The sequence below is a fragment of the Mucor velutinosus genome (genome assembly GCF_035048745.1).
Source record: "Mucor velutinosus strain NIH1002 chromosome Unknown tig00001545, whole genome shotgun sequence".
NCBI lineage: Eukaryota > Fungi > Mucoromycota > Mucoromycetes > Mucorales > Mucoraceae > Mucor > Mucor velutinosus.
The window spans coordinates 24,886-46,676 of record NW_027041925.1 but is presented as its reverse complement, the minus strand read 5'-3'; the positions used below and the strand labels follow the sequence as shown (position 1 = coordinate 46,676).

Genomic DNA, 21,791 nt, shown 5'->3' with positions numbered 1-21,791 from the left:
ATATTCTCTCTGTTATGATGTATTTGCAATGCTTGCCATGTAAGTTCTAAATACAAGCAGTCGTTTAAAAGCTCCCACTGTATGGTAGACACAATACCCTCTACCATTTAGCCAAAACGTCTAAACTCTGTTCGATCCATTCAGGCACTACATCCTGAAAGCGGTATCGTAAATTGATTTAATCAACTGAGCTGCAAAGCCTAATGTGCAATGATGGTTGTACATTCAGCTCTAAAAATAATCAGGGAGGGTGTGATATACAAGTAAAGAGTGATAGAGGTATAAATAAGTGATATCTAAGCATGTGTATATGGCTGTCTAAGGATTCAATAGCTCCCAAGCATCAGCATATCTAGACAAGATACGAGTTAAAGCACGGCCATCTTCTCATCACAACACTGCACACAATGGGCAAATTACCTTTTGACATCTCCAATGTGATCTTCCAGTATGCCAAACTTTAGGCAAAGGTCTCCCGAGACATTGTTCTTTTCACTCCTCTTTGCCAACTGAAAGTAGGCTTCGTAATTGCTGGGGTCCTTGTAGTTTCGAGGTACACCGTCTGATACACCTTGGTTGTTTCTATCAAAAATGTTCTTGAATGGAATTGTCACTTCGCCGAGGAAATCTCTGCCAAATGTGTCCTTGTCCCAAACGGTGAATGACAACAAAGTAGGCGTCTTTTTAGGAGAGACTTTGGTGTCAAAGTGAGCATCCCACACTGGATCCAATGTCTGTTTGATGGCTTTGGTCTTGTACTTTTTGTGGCTATCGGCGGGTTGATTTGTTGAGAGCCTGATTTCTCCATGTGGAGTTGTGAGATGGGACTTACTTTACTCGCATTACAACATATGGATCTGAGAATCCAGTATTATCACTATAAATAAGATAAACGAATAAGCATACAATGAGATAGTGTTGTTTGATAAATGCCTTACGCTGCAGCAAGGTTTTTAGCATTAAGAATACCAACTCGGATGATGTTTTCGGACATTGTAATAGGGTCAAAGTGAGTGTTTGAAAAGAGGTGTAGAGTTTTGGTGATTTGCTTGATATAAATATCAAAGCCATCAATCAACCAATTGTTCTCTGGAGTTTCATCCGCTTTTACTAAGACCGGCATCATTTGAGACCAACCGCATTGCGTTGATTCAGGGATCCTAATTAGACATTCACCCATCGATACATTTGCTCATTACTATAAACATGTTGTGGGACATTTTATGAGCGTAAAGGATGAATATTAAAGATTTTGCAAGCTAAAGTCGCTATCATTTGGTCAGTACTTGAATCAATGCTCATTGGATGGCAAACAGTCAATTCTCGTTACATTAACATGATTAATCTTGCAAGCTTGTCCTACTAATAAACGCTGTCCGCATTTCAATCTTCCATTATCAAATAAACAGCCTCCACAAACTATCCGTCATTGTGGCTCTGGCACTCCTGGATGTTGCACATCTGCTTGAATGGAAACAGTTCAGATACATGCAGATAATCGGCTCGCATTGCCTCCAACTACCCATGAGTAAGCAACACACAGCGAAATTTAGATGCATTTGAGTCGCGTTTTCTAGCGTTAAAAGCCGTTTCAGACTTCCAGAATAGCAACAAACAGTTTCTCTCGTCTAGCACTTGCTCACTGACACCTCTGCTCAACTTTTACGAGATTGCCAAAAATCGACTCCAAACCATGAGAGATACCTCATAGTTTTCATCGAAAATCAAACGATCGCGTTTTTGACTCCAAAAACGAAGACTTCCACTAAGGTATATATTAGATTAAAGCGTTTCTCTCAATCCAACGCAACTCCTAAAAGTGTGTTTGTGAGACTTTCGAGTTCAAAATCTCAACATTCTTGCCAAAATCCTCATTTCATGTTTTTACAAATTACTTGATAAGCTTCTTCAAAACAATTCTTCTAACCAGTACCGTTGGAAGCGCCTTGAAAAGTACTTTCAGAAAGCATAAGGGCATATAGCACGATCATTGCAATTTATATAATCGAACCTGGCAAAATAGGTCGAATAGTGTCCAAAAAGTTTAAAAATTAACAAATAAACGACAAAACGTCGAGCGGAATGTTAATCAATTTCTGGCTGAGGGCTACTGCTATGCAGACAGCATCAATGCTGCTTAATCTACGAAAGCGATCAATGCATTTGAAGCTAACAAGAAGAAACTAAGAGCTGTACTTTGATTTTGCTACTTGATCTTAACTTTCTCAAGCAATCTCATATCTGATAAATATACTATTTGCAAAAAAAAAAAATACATCCTCAAATGCTGGGTCAATGCAAAATCCAGCATTGCCAACCTACCCACAAATGCCGTAAGATATTTTGAATGCAAAGCCTTTTTAGATAGATAACATTATTGCAACGGTAAGCAGGAAGACAGCAGTTGATGAAGCAAATAAAAATTTGTTGCCATTTATAGTATCAGAACATTCATAGATGATGGCAACGGTGAATTTGAGAACATCAAATGTGATCCCTATAGTTACCCATTCCTTGGATTCGCCTCTTACCCTATAGCTCCACGCCTTGTAAACGAAAATTACATCATCGACCAAAGGAGATGCTGCAATCACTAGTAGCAAAACGGCCGAAGTCTAAGCATAGTGTACAAATAAGCTAAAAAAAAATGAATGTACTGCTTAGCAAATGCGATGATCATAGATATATATATATGGACACATCGATTCCTTCAAAGCCAAAATTACATGCCTTTGTGGCACAGTTGGCACAATAGATCGCCGTTCAAATTACCGAGCATTTGACTGTACGTAAACAAAAGCATGCTTGTCAGATTGAGATGTTGTAGCTGGGCAATGTATTAGGTCACTATGATGATATGGCTCTTTAATAATGTCCTTGACCAAGTACATCTCGCACAAACTAACTCTTACATTTCAAGCTGTCAGTTTTCGTTCTAATTTCAATTCAAATGCGTCCCTCACAGTATACACAAACAACTGATGCAAGCAAAGCTGTTACACTTTTCACCAGCCTTGTGCAAAAAAAAAAAAAAAAACTTTTGCCGCTGCTCAGCATATCTCAGCTACATGCACAAAACACAAAATAAAGGTACGAATCTTGACCAAGAAGGCAAGTGACACACGCAGCTTGTTCTTGGACTTCTTTTTACACTGTTTCTTGAGAGAAATGGAGGATTATAAATCTATTGGTTTTTCTATCCTCTTTTTCTTCTTCTCAATTGATACATAGAATTTATTCCTAAAAAATGAGATTGATGCTGAAAACAAGCATTGTGCTGATATATTGCACACTGTGTAAGTTGTTGTCATTCCAGAAAAAAAAAAAAATCTTACTCACATGACAAGTACAACAGCCGTCCTTGCTAAAGGTGGAGGCGGTGGTAGAGGTGGAGGTGGTGGAAGCTCAAGTGGAGGCTCACGAGGAGGATCCAGCGGTGGATCCAGTGGAGGTTCTACAGGCGGCCGTGGTACTGGCAGCACAGGAAGTACAGGTGGCCGAGGTGTAGCAGGTAAACAGTAGACACACTTGCCAGCAACAGCATTCAGAGACTAATCCAAATGGTGTACAGGCACAGGATCTACCCCCAACAGTGTCTCGTCCAAGGGTGGAAGTGGAGGATTTGGTGGAGCACCACCCTCCTACTATTCTAGCACACGATGTAAGCCATTGCATCCCACGAGCGCATATTGCCATATAGACACTAATGACATTTTGCTAGCATCCTACACCAACTACCCTCCCGCTTATTCAGGTGGATACAGCCCAGCCTCTCGGTACGGATACACAGGTTTCTACAATCCAGCACTCATCTACTTTGCCATCATGCCGCCCTTCTTGTTTTATGGCTATCATTCAGCGTATCATCGTTACAATCAAAATAACGGCTATTACTACGCACCACAGCTTACCGAACAAGGTAGCAATACAAACAATGTCATCATCAATGGCACAGCCAATTCTGGCAAGGACGACAACTATCATATCTCGTTCAATATAAGTACCAACAACCAGTATCCTATGGTGGATCATGCATTCTTTGCCTCGTCAGATCACAATGCTCGCAATGCTGATTTCGTCTACCGTTTGCAGTTTTCTCAGGTCATTGAGTTTGAGGATGCCAACCAGAATGGATTCTACGATGCCAATGAGCAAATTTATTCAGTGACCTCGTTGCAGAACCTAGCATGGCAGCCATTCCAAGTGACCAACCTGACTGTGCCCAACAATGCCACTCAATCCTATCTCCAGACAGGCACCGCTGCTACAGCGGCATACAACAACACGGCAGGCAACACTACTGGAAGCCCCAATTTCACTGTTCGCATCACTTACCGCACCAGTAATTTGCAATTGAATAATACAGCACCTATCATTATGCAACCCAACTCGTTACAATACGATTTTAGCCTAGAAGGATTCCCTACCACAGTAGCCAATGCTCATCCCAATGCTCGCTTGGGCGTGGCTCAATTGCTGTCCACTCACGCTAATGAGCCGGTCAATTTTGATGTCAATATGACCACACCTCTCGATGTCGCTAATCAAATCAAGACCAACCTCACCTACGGCTTATCCATTGGCGATTACACAGAGGGCCGCTCAGAGTATCAACCCACTGTCAACATCTCTGACGCCTCCGGTGGTGTGGCTGTTGCTTGGACAAATGGTATCGATGCTAATACAGTGGCTGCTGCACCTGCCTACAGCACGGATGATTGGATTTGGGGAGCAGAGTCTGCACCATCTACCAGAGTCAACAAGCTACTTTTGATTACTATGCCTGGTTACACTGCCAGTGGTAATACAACGGCAGTCGGCAGTGCTACTATGAACACCACCTTCTCTGGCTTTGGCTTTTTGGATACAGATGTCATGAATGCTTTGGCCAGTAGTGGTGGCTCATCATCATTTGGACTGATGACTACATCTAAAATTATGAACATTTTGGTGGTATCTACCATTGCCACCTACTTTATTGTACTTTAAATCAATTTATCACTACCATCTAATGTATATCGTTATTAATTAAATTGCATCTATGAAATAATGTATGTTGCCACGAGCGATTGGCCCTATAGCAAAAAGATCTGTGTATATGAGGTGAGAGCCATCACCTTACAACTATCATTTTAGAATGCATTAAAGTTGTTTTTTGAATCCTATTGGCATATAAACATTTGTCAACTTTGGCATACAGAAACCGCCAGATGAAAATTTTAAATGGTGGTATGTGGCAAACATACGGATTTTATTGAGTTAGGATAGGTTGAAAGAAGGCCTTGCTCTACTGATCAGAGTAGACGTGAGTACAACATGGAAATATCAATGATCCTTACGTAAAAAGAAATTGCAATGCATCTATGCTCTTGATTTGACTCCATGCGTCTTGAAAAGATACCTCACATATGTACTCACATCATAGTATTATAGTAAAAAAATACAAATACTATGTAATTTCACATGACGCACAGTTGGCAAAGCTACTATGACATTTTACCTGGATACAAGCAGGTGTTTGCTTCTAAATGAAGCAGGTTACACATCAGCCACTGCTTGCAATTTCATAACGTATACTGTTAGTTAAAAGGCATAAAGAGAGCAGATATCATCCTCTCGAGCAACACTTGCACATGCAAACCTTGGCAAATGAAGTGATACGTAATGGGATGATGGCAAGGCGTCAATACAAACTAATAATAAAAGAAAGCCCAACATGATATTGAATAGTCGCGCAAGGTCATGTAGTTAAAGTTTGAACACTGCTCAACATTTCACTCTTTTTTCTTTCTTTTACTCTTCTACTTTTCTGCAGAATTTGTGTGTAAATGAGTAATACGACTATTTTTCCCGAAGGATATTTCTATATCCTGTCTCGCAAGCACGGTTTTGCTCTCGATGTATATGATGGTCAAACAAAGGTAATCTTCCCATCGTCAGTCTTGTTTTGCCAAGAACTCAACGCTGTTTATTGCTATAGAAAGGAGCCAACTTGATTGTGTGGCCACAAAAGTTTCAGGACAGCGATAATCAGTAAGAACGGCAATGGAGTGTGTGCGTGTACATGGTAGTAATTCATGTTTCCTTGTCTAGATTGTGGTCTTTTGATAGTGGAAAATTGACCAACAAGAAGTCGGGTCACGGTAAGTGAGCATTGTGTGAACAGAGAATGAAATCATTTATACTCAAGTATCACACAATTCATAGTGATGGACATTAGCTCTAGGTAGTAGAAAGCTTTTGCTGCTTAATTCAATGTTGCATGTATTCAAGTCTGTCTGGATAGGCGCTTTCAAATCTGACAAGACAATTGTGCAAAAGAAGCGTAAGGCCAGCAAGCAATCTCAAGAGGTAATGGCATTGGAAACAATGTAGCGCCCCCTGCCACCACCAATGCTGCTGGCAATTCGCGCATCGATCCCGTGTTGGCCAACTATGGTTCTTTCTATGGTGGCACTACCACTGCTCCTCCTGCCCCCCCCCAGCCAGGTCAAGCGCCTTCATCAGGCAACTATCCACCTCCACCTCCGCCCAGAAATGACAATTATCCTCCTGCCAATGCTCAACCAGGACAAGCACCTTCACCATCCAGCTTCCCTGAGCCTATTCCTGCTAATGCGACATCTTCTTTCTCGCCTCTACCTCCGCCACCTGCTAGCACCGGCGGATATCCACCTACTCCAGGCTATCCGCCAGCCCCTCAATCTCCCTCCAGCTACCCACCAGCCCCTCAATCTCCACCCAGCTATCCTCCTCAGCAAGTAGGCAGCAGTGGATATCCACCTTCGTCGCCATCCAATTACAACAGTTATCCAGGCAGTCAACATCAACAGCCCTCTGGCTATCCTCCTGCTCCATCCAGCAATCCAATGCCTACCTCTCCTCCAAGTTATCCATCCTATCCTCCCATTAATGCCAATTCTGGATACCCGCCACCACCATCATCAGCAGGCGCACATGGAGGAGTCCCTGGATTCCATCAACCCGCACAAGATGGAGGCAACCATTTTTACCAGCAACAGCCTGGGATGCCTGGTAATGGTGGCCATTCCAGCCAAGGCTACCCACCTCCACCTCCATTGCCTGGAAACAGACCTAATAACAATCAAAGCCAACACGATCAATATGGTTATCCTAGTTATCCTCAATAATCATCATGCCTAGTACTTTTTAATGAATAAAATTGAAATAAATCAAACTGCAATAGAGGACCAGGCAGCATCAGCTACAATGCCAGACCACAAGATAGCACCAGCCCATGTGTTGCTCTTGAATTTAGACCAGCAGCTAGCCGTGTCGTTGTAGTTGACCGTCTTTAGTTGCCATGCTAAATGACTGGCTGTGCCCAACACACTGATGGCGTAGAAAGGGAGTCCCTGACCATTCATATAACCAGCAACAGCTGTCAAACCAATGAATGCAGTGGAGAATCCAGCCAGCCATTGTGGTGTCTTTTCTCCAAAACGAAGAGCAGTAGACTTGACACCCACCTTGATATCATCCTTCTTGTCTTGATGGGCGTAGATGGTATCGTACACCAATGTCCAGCAGACACCACCGAGATATAGTGGCCCAGCAACCGAGAGATCGAGGGATCCAGTCATGGCAGACCAACCTAGCAACGCACCCCAATTGAACGCCAAACCCAACACTGTTTGTGGCCAGTAAGTAACACGCTTCATCAGAGGATAAGTGACCACCAACGACAATGAGCTGGCGCCAAGCAGGATGCTGTACATGTTGAGTTGCGTCAAGACAGCCAGGCCTGCCGTTAATTGCACACCAAGAAAGGCAATGGCTTGTTTGGGAGAAATGGCACCCGAGGTGATGGGACGAATCTTGGTTCTTTCTACCTTGTCATCGATGTCTCTGTCCCATAAATCGTTGATGGTGCAGCCAGCACCACGCATGATCAATGCACCGGTACCAAACAGGGCGATCATGGAGGCGGCATCCACGACGGAGGCACCTGTACTGTAAGCAGCAATTGAAATGCTCCAAGCTGGATACAGTGTCAGTTGTTGTGTGGTGTGAATCCGAGTGTATGCTCCTACTTACCACAAGGCCAGAACAGCAGCCAGGTACCAATGGGTTTGTCGATACGAGTCAGAAATGCATAAGGAGCCACTTTCTTGGGTAAATGATCAAGCCAATTGTTGTAGACCACTGGCTGTTTGCTTTTCTCGGTGGCTGTAGTGGTAGTGGCACTGGTTGCAGTAGATGTCCAGTGCTTTTGTTGATACTTGTGGCATAAAGAAGCAGACAAGAGGCGTGGTGTTGATTTCACTAATTGAGGTCGGGCGACAGACTGTAATGTGACATGGGTGAAGGCCAGAGATTGGAAGCGACGAGCATGTGCCATTGGACTGGCATTGGCTCGACATGGCACTCGTTTGAGTAGAGAGGCAATGGCAAATGAAGCAGACATGTTGACTAGGTGGATGAAATGTTCAAATGACAGGCAAAAAGGGAGTTGATATCAACAAAAAAAGGTGGGATCTCAATGTCTACATTGTCCCAGACGTCACAGCCCTAGCAAAATCAGGCACCACATCCTGCTACTGTATGTATGACAAGCTAAACAACGGACTATGTTCATGGTGGATCAATGAGATACTGGCACTTGCATGCTTGTTTATTGGGTTTGGTGGCGAATCAGTCATTTCAAACTGAATGATAAAGTGGATATAGAGCTGATGGATACATTTTATATCTAATGAATGGATTTGATGATGTTCTTCATCAAAAATGATGGATATCCACTGGTTTATTCATTCAACATGCTATCATCTAGTGTATTTTCTGGCAGCACCAACAGCCTCTTTTGCATAATCTATACCGAGTCAGGTACATTAGCTGAAATTCTATAAAATCAATTATTTACTTGTATTTACCCAATTGTTTGTGTATAATGTCAATCCTTGTTGATATATCAAATCTGGTAGAGATCTTGTTGACATAACCCTCTAACTCAGGTTTTGCCCATTTCAAATCAGATGTACCCAGCAATCCATCTCGAGACCCCTTGACCATCCTTTGCTGAATGGACAGCAATTTTCCTACTAGCATTCGATTGTCCAATTGATTCCCATTGTATTCTTTATGACATAATGCTGCTGGTATGCTGGCAATCTCTGTCAGATAGCTGTTGAGGGATTGCTCAATGCTGTTCAGTTTGGCTGCTCGTCCAAGTCCATACGAAAAGGCAATTTTCGAAAAATCAACGGATGGGATGTATGGATTCAAAATTACGATATCACCCTTCATATCCGTCACCCTATTCACCCATATTCAGCACAAGCATTCAACTACAGGGCTTCCAATAACACCTACTCGTCCTCGTCAATTGTGTATTCTACCACTTCCTTCGATTCAACAGCATTTGATGTAGATTGCTGCTGTCTAATGAAATGCAAAAATCCAGCCTGCTTCCCCTGATCACTTCCCCAAAATACTACTGTACCATTGCTGAACAGGTAGACATCCCCACCAGATTGTGCATTTGAGATGTGGAGCATGTCCTCGTAGTTGTTCTGTACAAAATAGTCGTCTATAGGAAGCTTCGTGCAGATATCATCCAACTCAAATTCGTCTGCCAAGCAATACGCTGTGCAAGTTTGTGTCTACATGGTGGCATTCAATAAGTAATTTTCTTGGTGGTATCCCTGCTTACATTTGGCTTGAAATCGGCAACAGGTGTTTGTGTAATATCAGCATCAATTTCCATTACTCTGCGAAGTAAGTCCTGCAACGCTCCAGCATCCTTGTCTGTTCCAATCTGACGAAAGTTGCTTTGCTGTGACCTCGTAGTAATCTATCATGCTGTCTTGAGTCGTGTTGATCTCTAAGCGGGCAACGACAACTTACCCCTGACGATACATAGCGTCCATGTTGTAGAACCGCGAAAGCACTAGAAGCAATCTAACATTCAGTCAATAACACACCCATTGAACAGTGATTTGCATTGTCTCACACGTTTGCTGCTGAAGGATGGCTTGTAATGAAGCCTTGCAAGGTGTCGCAGCATATATAGGATAAAAGAGAAAAGCACGAACCTGGGAGGGAGCTTGATTTGAAATAAAAGCGGGACAGGTTACTTATCATTGACAGCCCTTCAGAGAGAGCAGTGTCAAGAATGCCTTGTAGTGAGATTTCCCAAGTAGCACATTTCATGATCTCTCTTTATTGTATTCAATGCTACTAAAGCCCTGAAGATTTTTCAAACTGTTCACTAAACAGCCTTGTTATTTATTTGGTATCAATTTGTTTACTCGTAGATATAGGGCACACTTCATGAGCAGTGAGGTATGTACTGTATATTTGTCATAAAAACTGGAATCAGTTGTTCACCACATGTCCTCGATGTTTGCCTTTGCTCCTTTTGCTGGTGGATACATTGCTTTTGGGTTGATGTTTAGGTTTTATCTTGTAGCCTGAATTGCCGTCGACTGTTCGGTTTGACTTGCGTTTCATTTCGTTAAGATTGACTCGTCTCGTCAAGAAATGTTTTGGAAACAGAGCTGGTCCAGTTGTTGGGATTGTGAAGTTTCCACGTACCTGTTTTGAGAATAGAGGCGAGTGATTTACCATTGAACGATAACAAGCAAAGATTAAGCTATGCATGTCTAAGTATAATTAATTTTATATCGTGAAACTGCGAATGGCTCATTAAATCAGTTATTATCTACGTGACATATTCTTTACTGCTTGAATAACCATGGTAATTGCATAAATGCTTAGTATGCAAAAAAAACCCTCCCCCCAAACTTACGAATGGATGTACTTATTAGATAAAGCCTACGCTGGGTAAAACACATTCAACTGTCTATCGGGCCGCTCCACCCTATATTTTTGATACACTCCATCAATCTTTTGAGATATAGCAGTTGTGTGAAATGTAGTGCGTTTAGCCATCACATTCTCGACCTTTTCTTCCAAACCATATGGCATTGCTGAATTACTAAATCATTTTTACATCAAAGCACGAGTTTTTGATACTTTGGCTTTCACTGCTTTACAAACACAAATCTCTATTTCCACTGGATCAAGAGAATCTCATTGAATAGTACATTGAGGACCGTGACAAGGTAATGGTGGATGCTGGTATTCACATTGCCTCTGCAAGCAGCAACAACAAAAGTGCATCGTTTGAATGTGAGTGATAAGATGGCCGATATTTGTGATCTGATAGCTATAACAGATGCGTAAAACTGAATCACACATTAAAAAATGAGAGAGGTTATATGTCGTCAAGTTGCCAAGAAAACTAACATAGATGAGTGGAGGATTGACAAGAAATTGCCCATCTTGACTCTCCAAAGATGTCCCAACTTGTGTTTTTTAATTGCTTCAATTTCTTCATTAGCATCCATAATCACCGAGCTCATGTGTCCTCGACATAGCTTTGCTCCTCGACTATTTTGATGTACCATTTCTAAATCGAATTTCTAAATGCGTAGAAACAATCAGTTCAAGCACAGATCACATCAGATCATACAACTTTGATATGAACCAGGATTTAGCTACGATCCTAGTTGTGGCATGTTCAGGATAATAGATTGGATCTATTATCCTATCATCAATAACACCTTAGCCTCATATCAAATCCCTCGAATAGTATATAAACTCTCTTATCTCCAATGTAATAAACGATATTCTTTACCTGATTAATTTTCGTACTCTTTTTCTGGCTCAGTTTTCTTGAAAGAGGCCAGAGCTTCTCATCCGATCGGCTGTACAATATTCATCAATGAGGTTGTGATGACAGAAACTGAGTCACAAAAAAAAAAGAATGTTTTAAAAACACAGGATGGGTATCCCCCCTATTTCAACTCATTATCTCTCTCACTATTCCTATCAAGAGATTGATTTGTTATATAAGTGTAAAGCGTTGTTCATCCTACGTCCATGCCTCGTTTCTTACGACATTGTATTTCTTGCATCAAGATGAGCCTTTTGTTATATAAGTGTAAAGCGTTGTTCATCCTACGTCCATGCCTCGTTTCTTACGACAAAGGGCGCATCTTGATCTTTCTTCATACCACACATTTTTTGTAGCTTTGCTATAATAGATTTCTGCATTTTTGCATTACCCTTTTTTTTTTTTTTTACTCACTTTTGGGATTAAATCTACTTTCACCTGTTCGTGGTTAATCCTACCAATTCCAAAAGGAAAGCAAAGCAAAGTAGAATCTTTTGTCACAGGCTTCACTGCTTGTTCATCATCCGTTCGCCACGTATTCTAATCGTGTAACAAATCTCCATAACTGGTTACTAATGTGGATGATCTAGCTTGTTTAGCTGCTTTATTTCAACTTGAAACACAGTGTTATGCATGAATAAGAAATAGAGCACCAACTTATATAAATATACAAGTAACTCACTATTGCAATTGATTTCCCTTTGTTCTGGTTTCTTGAACGTTGGTATTCAACTATCCATTCTATTCTCTATCCGAATGGTATAGATTTTGGTTGGGTAAATGTTGCCTCGTACATTATCTATCACTTTTTTTCGCCTTGTTTATATGACAAGCAACAACATGGAACGTCTTGAAAGAATATTTAAAGAGACCTGGGTTTATGTACAGGCACTGACATGAATCAAAACGAATTAATTTTTGCTTTAACGCGTCAATTACTTACAGATGAAGCATCTTTGGACCTGATGTCTCGTTTCATGACAAAACCAAACATTCAACTTGCTGCTAATGCAAATAACATGTATTTGAAAAAGTATCAGCTTCTCGGTCGAGAGACACTGCGTATATCATTACCTTCAAGGGGTGTATCGTCAATCGCTGTTGGTTCGCCGTTGGATATATGCGCACATGATACAGAAGGTGCAACTCCAATGCTTCCGGCAGAATCCACAACAGATCTGTCAACATTCACAGCAATTATAGCTATAGACACATCAGTTCTCAACAATACCACTACAGAATTAGTACACACTGAATCAATGGAATTAAATACAATGGAAACAGCAATCTCATCCTCTTCACCAACAGTGGTATCAGTTGGAACAAACACAATCACTGAAAATATAACACTAATCCATAAAACAGTATCAAATCCAACAGCCAAGCAATTATCAAACAAAACCAAGCGATCATCTACCACAAACGCATTGAATCCAGTATCCAAAAAGCATCGAGTATCGAAAAAAAAAACCAACACCCACAAAAACAACAGCTCAGTCTGAATGTATTGCTCGTAGGTCTTGATGGTGATGGTTAATCTATGGTTCTAACCAACATTTTCGGGGTTTCAACAATTGGTTCAACCAACTTCGAGGTACAAGCAAATTATACGATATCATACACTCAAATCATTGAATATGAAGAAGATACAGTTTGCACCCCTGAGTATCAATTTGGAACAAAAATGTCAAACAACCCTTCAACATTTTATATACGTGTCAACAGCTTTATATGTGAAGGCATTGGAAACAACTATATGAAGAGCAGAAAGAACCCATTTATATTTGACATTTGGTCAGCAACTCTCTATTCACAATGCAGCAGAAAAAACAAGAATTGCTATGTATATTGACTGACTAAAACTGATATGCTATTACGAATTTATTGATGTTGCAACAGAAAATTTGCGCTTTTTCTTTTCAGGACTAGAGGGAATAAAACAAGGTATCATAGCTTCATCATTATCTCGGCCAATGGTAATGTCTGTTGTATCATGATCCAATGCATACACTGTGTTTTCCATTATAATTCTGAGACCAATGATGTTCCTCAACACAGCAGACAATTGACGATGAATCTGGCCTTCAGATTTTGGATAATGCATTTCTTTCATGGCATCCAGTCTAGTAACATAAGTTGATGGGCAATCCAAAATAAATAATTGCAAATCAGTTTCTAATTGAACAGTGAGTAATACGTCAATAAATCTGTTGTTACAACCTAACCTGCAACATAAAAACCACACACATGCAAATCCTTTTTTAAAGCAGGCGATCGAGATACTAGTTTGATGATCATATCTCTCAATACCTTTGGCATTTTGAATTTCGCATCGTACAACTGCTTGGTAGTGTTAACCCCTCCAACCAAAGCACCCTCGCCGCACCCAATTTCCAGCTCAGTTTTCTTGTCAATGAAAACAAAATCCATTTTTCTTCCTGGCAACTAGCGACATTTGATGTCCCAACGAGTGGCATTCTTTGCATCAGCTGACGACTTGCTACATTTTTCCCCACTTGAAAACTATTGTTAGATAATTAGCTAACCTTAGTATATTCATACTTACCTTATGCATCTTATTTTACTAGAATAATCGAAACAAGCATCGATGCAACTCCATACCCTTTTTATCAAGCCAGCCTCCGTCGTGTTCTTGTCACTTGGGAGGAAACCAGAGTTTATCAAACGAATACACTGAGAATACGAATCTTGAATCCATTTTCTATCTGAGTTCAGGGGCAATTTTTGATGCTCAACTTTGTCAGTTAAATCTTCTGCTGTATCCGATTTCAAGGTATTCAAATAATTTACGACTTCTTCTGGAGCTTCAGGCAACTGGATTGCTTTATATGCCGAGATCTCATTCAGTTCAGAACGTGTAAAATATTTCAACCATCCTTCATCTTTCGCATCCAGGATAAATGAGTGAGCCATACTAATTCAGTCTGTTAATACAAATTTAAAAACGCAATATGTTGACTTACTGTTCATGCTGCTGTTCCATAGCGCATTTGCACATTCTCTCCTCCACAACTGTTCCATTAGATAATCTCCACATCTTCTTTGGGTCTAGAGCATTATATCTTTCCAAGATATTTGCCCTATCAGCAGCAGTCAATGCGGGTAATTTGACACGTTGTGGGTCAACTCCTGCAGATTCAGAGCCTGATTCAGTGTTCGTACTTGTGGAAGTGCTACTTGAGTCAGTACAGGCTGTTGCAGTACTGCTTGATGACTGGCTTGCTTGGGATATTTTGCAAGACTGTATTCATTAGAATTAGCTTGCGATATCCTACTCTTTATCTTACTTACAATAGGTTTCTGGAATTTTTGAAAATTATAGCCTTTATTCAGCATTCTATCAATAACCGTGCCATAAATGTCCTCCCAATTTGGCTTGGGTGTGGTAGGCTATTTACAAAAAGAATCAGATACTATGTTTCTATAGATGCAGTTCACATTACCATATCAATATCCTTATTTTTAGCAAAAGCCATCACTGATCGCACCCAGTCTCTTTTATACTTCGAAATGCATTCACCGTTAAACAAATTTACAATATCAATATGTAATTTGTCAATGACACCTGCTAAAGACAGTTTGCCACCAGAAACAGACTCAATTGCTGATTCAATTGCAGGATAATAGCTAGCAATGCCGTCGATTGATGTTGATTCCATTTTTAAATGGGCAAAAAGGTTGATTATTGTAAGACATGTTTCATATGCATAAAAAAAATTCAAAAACAGTCTATCCCCTCTCCACGTGATAGGAAAGTAAATGTTTTCTATGCCGGAAAGACTCATAAATCATGCTATTTGACGATGCTCACTTATGGCTTTTGGTTCACATTTCAAAAGCGTGTGTATGTGGTTGTTAAATACCTGCCAATCTTTCAATAACTCATTGTGGTGACATTGTACAATTCATCCCACAGCCCAATCAGCTCCAAAGAGCCATATTCAAAACTGCTGCTCTGATCCGCTCTGGTCTTGTAACTTGATCAGGTACACTGGAATTTGAACTATCGCTATCCAACAAATTTATCATGCCTAAAAATGAACATCCCCATTCTTTCACCTTTACCCACATGTCCCAAACTAGCTCTACCCATAACAACGAAGCTAGCTCTATCACCAATAATTCAAACAGCAGCGACAGTATACATATCAAGACAGAGGCTGATGCCAAACACTCTCTAAGCAACTTTTTACCGGAGATCAAAACATTGTTTGGTGTACGTGCCACTAAAAAAAATATTGAAAGCAGCTGGCAAATTGGCCGGTATCATCAACGACAGCAAAGGAGTTATACATCAGTTACAACCCATTAACATTGCCTTATATCAACAAATAATCAAACGTTTCAATGACGTATTGACTGCCTATCGCATGAATATGATCGAACCAAACAGCGGTATTGATACTATCTATCAAAGTTGTCGCGAAACACACTCCAAGGTTCTTCAATTCAAACAAACAAAATGGGCATCAGAAGTGGCAGAATTTGGCGGCTTTCTTCACATGCACAAACTATTTCAAATGGGCAACAAATGCAGCAACCCCAATGAATTCCACAAAAATATGGATCTTCATACAACAAATACAAGGCAAAATGTCGCAGAGTCAATGAAATTGCAGAAGTGCTGAATCCCCAAACAGCTGCCTTGTTAGCATACAATCTCAATATTGCAACCTTGGAAAACGCAAACAAACAAGATTGGAATGCCATTATTCAAGAGATCACAAATTGCAAGGAATTAAGAGATTTCTCCAAGACCATTGAGTTGGATGCTAATGGCCTACTACGATCCTCAAAACCAAGTTTACCATGCGCCCTTGTATGACATTCGAGATAGGTCATTTTGGTTCAATGCACGCATTCCCAAATCTTTATGAGTCAGCTTTACACAATTATCAAAATACAAAGAAACCATGTCATGTCTTTGTAACTGGTGAAATAGTAGATATTGTAATTGATCAAGATTTCTTGGGACCTGTCATAGGGTCAAGACAAAGAATGGATATAACAGCTCTTCATATCTTACCCAGTGACATTTATATTCCTCAAAGTCTCATTACGACCTTCACACTGACAATAAAACCATTTACGTTCACCAAAGGCCCCAAGAAGGCTATTATCTCGTCTTGATGGATCCCAACAAGAAAACTGATTTTTTTTTTTTTTTTGCAAAAACCGCTAGTGAAACCCCATTTGACCCTGATTTTCCACTTGGCCCTGATCCACTTGACCCTGATCTCCCACAAGCAAATATAGAACCACCAAAAGAAGAGGATCAATTTACGTTGGAAGACCAGCTTGATGAAGCTACCATGGAGCAGATCCAACGAGATATGGAGATAGCCAAAGGCAGTTCTTCGTCCATCAATCCATTTTCAGTACCAAAATCGTTCTTTACAGACTCTTTTTCTAGAATCCCAGGTTCTGAATTTATACCCAAAATTAAAACAACAGAAAAAACATCCTCTCGTAGATTTACAAGACCACTTACCTCACCTGAACAACCGGTCAAAGACGTTCCTAAATCTTCTTTAAAAAGAACTGCATCAACAACATCAATAACAAAAGCAGCACCTTTCAGCTGGAAAAAATTGAAAATATTTAAAAAGGCAAAAAAAGATCATGATCACTCTCGAAAAAAAGATAAAAGCAAGAAGAAATCTCATTCTCCAGAATAAATATCGAACCACAATTTGTTGAGCCTTAAGCCTCAAACCTGTTGTTCTCGTACCATAAGCCTATACCACCAACAACGAACCATAACGTATTTGAGATTGAAGTAGAATGTAATTTCAAGTGGTTGATATGCAAACACCCACTCTGTGTCCTATAACTCCTAAATACCACAAATGATCTATAAAGAGCTCGTGCTTTATAGGCTGCTGGTGGTAATCTATATATTTTATTGCTATTCACATTGATATACTTGAAATCAAATGCAACCTAGAAAGCAAGCTGCTTTTACACTTGCAGTCCATAGTGCTAACTATATGTCAAGATGTTAAACCTCTATCAACACTGACCAATCACCATTATTCGTCCAGAACACAATAAACAACTGTTTAATTACTAACGAAGGCTAAACAAATTCACTGTGCTCATTTTCTGCTTTCACCATCAATGAGCACATGGCCTCAATTGCAACGATTGTCTTATGCTTATATAAGCTTTCTTGGAGTACTTTTCAAGACGCATTCAATGGTACCTACTAGTAAGGTAAATGTTTTGAATAAACTTATCGAGCAATTTATGAAAATATGAAAAGGGGTTTCTGGCCAAAAAGTCGAGACTTTACATATCAGGTTCTTAAAAAAATGATTTTAGGGGTTACGTTAGATCGATACAGACATTTTGATTCAATATCATCATAACATAATAAACGCTCATTCCTTAGACACTTTACAACCCTAATATGGAACCTGAGTTTCAAGGCATCTGTCAGGTCTGGCTCATATGAGATTAATGATTATACAATCAATCAACAAAATCCACTGTTATTTCTACCCTCTTTCCTCTGCTCAATGCTTCCAACGTTTTCTTTGAACGATGGCTCGGAGCCTCAGAGATTATACTACTTACTGCAGACATTTTACGCAGCCCATGCATCGTCAATGTCCAGACTAACGTTATTAAATATAGAACGCAAGAAAATATCATTATGAACGATAGTTCTATGACATGCCACCTACTTTCCATACGCTTCAAGGGCATTTACTACTGTATTGCCTTATAAAAAGGGCATTAAGTTTTCCAGCTGGCCCCACCAGCCAAAATTAATTCAAACCCAGTCTTACAGTCTGTTCTAGATTGGACAAATTTTGATGATTTTGGACTCGACTAAACTATTTTTGCAGATTCGACTAAGTGAAGTATGATGATCACCCCATGCTTCCTTAAGCTTTCCTGGAGTACTTTTCAAGGCGCATCCAATGGTACCAAGTTATATAGATGTTTTGAATAAACTTACTGAATGATTTGTAAAAATATGAAAAGAGGTTTCTGGCCAAAATGTCGAAATTTTACATATCAAAGTCCCTCAAAGATGATTTCAGAGGTTGCTTTGGATCGATAGCAACATTTTGATGTAATACATACCATAGTAAAAGTCATCATCTTCAAGGTAAAAAATGCAATCGTTTGATTTTCGATGAAAGCCATGAGGGATACCTCATGCTTTTTGGTCAATTTTTGGCCATGTTTTTTTGGTCCTCAAAAAGTTGAGCAAGGGTGTCAGGAAGTTAGTGCTAGATGAAAGCAGTGGTTGGATACTATTTTGGCACTCTGAAACGGCTTTAAGCACAAGAAAACGCGGCTCAAATGCACTGAAATTTTGTTCTTTTTGCATGATTTTGAATAGTAAGAGGCAGTGCAAACGTGCTGTCTACCTATATAGGGCTTGTTTACATTGAAGCAGACGTGGAGCATCGTAGAAGAGTCAGATTCACAGTTTCATTTCATTCATGGAGAGTTTCCACATAATATATATTCATCATCTCAGTAAATCTTGATAGGACTACAGGGTCAAGCATCGGCGATGGCTTTAGTTCACACAAGAATTAAGCGACTATCTAAAGCTGTATGGTCCATGGTCCCGTCGTGGAGCGCTCCGGATGTAAACAGAATTGATGCTATGTTCGACATCTCGGCAAAAGTCCATGTTGATAAAGCATTTCATCCATCAAATGCAGCACATGTGGAAATCCTCAGCGAAAGAGGCCGTTGCCAAGCGATGTATTATCCGTTTTTATCACATGGAACTAACAGTTTAAATGAAGGCCTGTTCATATCCACCAGTGACCATTAGAACTGATTGATGAATCTCATACATGCACAACATCTCGGATCTCTTGTGGAACGCTTACTGTTTGATGTGCAAATCCAATAATTTCTTTATACAGTCTAGCGTATTCCAAAAACTGTTCATTGTTGGTTTACTTTGGATTCGCCATCCGCTTCTGATTATAATTTCCATCATGATGGAGATTCAACCCCTGATGGCGACATTTTCACACCCTTTTTATGCAAGATCTACACAGCCTACTAGTAGTAGGAGCAGTAGTAAGCAAAAGCAACATAATGCAATGCCAAGGCATTCACCAGCATCTATGATGCAAGTTGCTAGTAGCTTTCCACCGATGATCTCAACAACAACCAAAGATACGAAATCTAGATTTTGTGCGACAAATACATCTACAGCATATAGGAAATCATTTAGCCATTTGAACAATAGGGAAAAACTTGAATTTTAAAATGAACGAGAGGAGGGAAAACATTTCTCATGGGCCTCTCTCAAATATAGTCTGGACCGAAAGAGACATGGTATGCAAGCCACGTTCTGATGGGATTGACATGTAGGACAATCTTGTGTTGTGGGAAATTGAATGCATCCAAAAAACACATGAGCATGTAATGGCATTTTGATCTGCTGTTCGAGCACATTTGTCCTCCCCTTTTTGTTGTTTGGAGAAAGACGAAAAAGTTTTCTCTTGTGCTACAAAAGCATGGATTGCAAAGGATGTGCCTGCATGTGCAATTACTTTTTGTTTAGCTTGATGATTGCATTGAAACTAGCCAATGCTTATTGGCTAGTGGCTCTCAGGCATGATTTTAGCCTATAAACCATAACATCAATTCTTGAAGCGAGTCGATAAAGAGCTTCCAAAGGAAAATCGTTGTCTATTCTTCTCGATGGATGATGTACTCCGCGTAAATGTTATTGTAGTATTTACACACACAAACACAAACAAGGCAGAATCTAAAAACAAACTTAAGCTTTTTCTGTTGCACAACCTCAAGTTTTGACGAAACCAATCATAACAGGTATCTATTGATTGTATTAGCAAGTGTGAGAGAGAGAGAGTGAGAAAGTTTATTAAGCGTATATTAAGTACATGGTATATGATAAGAGGTAATATAAGACAAGATTAAGAATGTACTGTAAATTAGCAGGATTTATCCGAATCTCTACGGCCAGGACGAACTTGCAATGATTTAGGCTCGTCCAGGGCAACTGGTAATCGCACCATGGGAGTCAAAGTAGACATTTGATCTTTGCTAAGTACAATTTGACCTTGAGATACAAAGCCAAATCGTTCAAAGAACTTGACAGTTTGATAATCGGTAGCCTCCACATACACGGGATAATGCGATTCATCTGCCTTGTCCAAGACGTATTCCACCAAAGCGGTGCCGAGTCCCTTGTTTTGCTCTTGTGGCAAGATGCCGATAAATCCAATAATGATGTGCTTGGGGTGATGTGCCATGACTTTACGACGCACTTTATCAGCAGATGCAGCGTTCTGGAGCTTGAGGAGGGTCTTGAGGGCAGCTCTCCAGCCTAGTAGGCGAGCGTATTTGAATGTGTTGATGGTTTGCGGCCAAGAGAAGGGTTGGGATCTGTTTGACCAGATCAAGACACCCTTACAGCCATCTACTTGCACTGCAAAATCTCGGCTCTGTAGAGAGGCAGCATTGACCATGTCTTTGAAGAGGTTTTTGAGGAAATCGTCTCTTTTCATCTGATCCAAGTTGCGAGCAGACCATTCGAGAGATTTGTTGGATACAAAGGCGTCTGTCAAAGTATGGGATGCTTCGTTTATGGCACCTATCATGATTCATTTTAAAATTAAAGTTAGCGTCCAACACTATTTAATATCAAAATGAGATTGCAATTTACCTTTGATGATGGGTCGTACATTGATTTGATTTTGATCCAAGTTGACTGTGAGTTTTCGCACAATGTGCTTTTCAGAAATAGCAACAGGCATAATGATTTATATAATAAAAGTGATTTGTAGATCTATTATTTTTTCATCCGTTTGCAGTGGCCTTTTATATATGCTTTTTTTTTTTTTTTTTTTTGAAAAGGAGTTTGATCCAGAATTTGGTATGAAAAACACCTCAAATCAAAAGGTCGATTTCCTCATGTTGCACCAACGGTCTCGACCGATCTTTCTATTTCTAAACCTCTTTGTAAAGTGGTGTTCATCCTTTTTGTGTGAACAATGTCTTTTTTTTTTCTTTACTAAAAGAACGGCAATCCTGTTTCATCATTGAAATATCATCTATG

The 21,791-nt window shown here is 40.1% G+C and overlaps 8 protein-coding genes across 8 annotated transcripts; 2 read left to right on the top strand and 6 right to left on the bottom strand.

Moving 5' to 3' along the window:
* Positions 1–318: 318 nt before the first annotated feature.
* On the bottom strand, positions 319–1,123 carry ATC70_006173 (uncharacterized protein; the record flags this gene model as incomplete). The annotated part of the gene is made up of 4 exons (XM_064825452.1): positions 319–352; positions 421–768; positions 833–877; positions 939–1,123. 4 exons carry the CDS (start codon positions 1,121–1,123, stop codon positions 319–321), a joined length of 612 nt encoding a protein of 203 aa, XP_064676670.1.
* Positions 1,124–3,247: 2,124 nt separating this feature from the next.
* ATP2_2 (atp2, beta subunit of the F1 sector of mitochondrial F1F0 ATP synthase) lies at positions 3,248–4,989 on the top strand (the record flags this gene model as incomplete). Its single annotated transcript, XM_064825451.1, has 4 exons — positions 3,248–3,296; positions 3,356–3,511; positions 3,572–3,661; positions 3,722–4,989. 4 exons carry the CDS (start codon positions 3,248–3,250, stop codon positions 4,987–4,989), a joined length of 1,563 nt encoding a protein of 520 aa, XP_064676669.1.
* An 839-nt stretch (positions 4,990–5,828) lies between these two features.
* HRD3 (ERAD-associated protein) lies at positions 5,829–7,151 on the top strand (the record flags this gene model as incomplete). Its single annotated transcript, XM_064825450.1, has 6 exons — positions 5,829–5,921; positions 5,981–6,033; positions 6,094–6,143; positions 6,221–6,226; positions 6,287–6,325; positions 6,376–7,151. The coding sequence occupies 6 exons, from the start codon at positions 5,829–5,831 to the stop codon at positions 7,149–7,151; spliced, it is 1,017 nt and encodes a 338-aa protein (XP_064676668.1).
* A 42-nt stretch (positions 7,152–7,193) lies between these two features.
* ATC70_006170 (Agmatinase) lies at positions 7,194–8,428 on the bottom strand (the record flags this gene model as incomplete). Its single annotated transcript, XM_064825449.1, has 2 exons — positions 7,194–8,002; positions 8,059–8,428. The coding sequence occupies 2 exons, from the start codon at positions 8,426–8,428 to the stop codon at positions 7,194–7,196; spliced, it is 1,179 nt and encodes a 392-aa protein (XP_064676667.1).
* Positions 8,429–8,786: 358 nt separating this feature from the next.
* ATC70_006169 (uncharacterized protein) lies at positions 8,787–10,027 on the bottom strand (the record flags this gene model as incomplete). Its single annotated transcript, XM_064825448.1, has 6 exons — positions 8,787–8,833; positions 8,895–9,277; positions 9,334–9,623; positions 9,674–9,814; positions 9,868–9,921; positions 9,974–10,027. 6 exons carry the CDS (start codon positions 10,025–10,027, stop codon positions 8,787–8,789), a joined length of 969 nt encoding a protein of 322 aa, XP_064676666.1.
* Positions 10,028–13,574: 3,547 nt separating this feature from the next.
* ATC70_006168 (uncharacterized protein) lies at positions 13,575–14,131 on the bottom strand (the record flags this gene model as incomplete). The annotated part of the gene is made up of 2 exons (XM_064825447.1): positions 13,575–13,876; positions 13,927–14,131. The coding sequence occupies 2 exons, from the start codon at positions 14,129–14,131 to the stop codon at positions 13,575–13,577; spliced, it is 507 nt and encodes a 168-aa protein (XP_064676665.1).
* Positions 14,132–14,146: 15 nt separating this feature from the next.
* Positions 14,147–15,381, bottom strand: ATC70_006167 (uncharacterized protein; the record flags this gene model as incomplete). Its single annotated transcript, XM_064825446.1, has 5 exons — positions 14,147–14,216; positions 14,268–14,636; positions 14,686–14,963; positions 15,014–15,112; positions 15,166–15,381. The coding sequence occupies 5 exons, from the start codon at positions 15,379–15,381 to the stop codon at positions 14,147–14,149; spliced, it is 1,032 nt and encodes a 343-aa protein (XP_064676664.1).
* Positions 15,382–20,664: 5,283 nt separating this feature from the next.
* Positions 20,665–21,489, bottom strand: ATC70_006166 (uncharacterized protein; the record flags this gene model as incomplete). Its single annotated transcript, XM_064825445.1, has 2 exons — positions 20,665–21,326; positions 21,399–21,489. 2 exons carry the CDS (start codon positions 21,487–21,489, stop codon positions 20,665–20,667), a joined length of 753 nt encoding a protein of 250 aa, XP_064676663.1.
* Between the last annotated feature and the right edge of the window lie 302 nt (positions 21,490–21,791).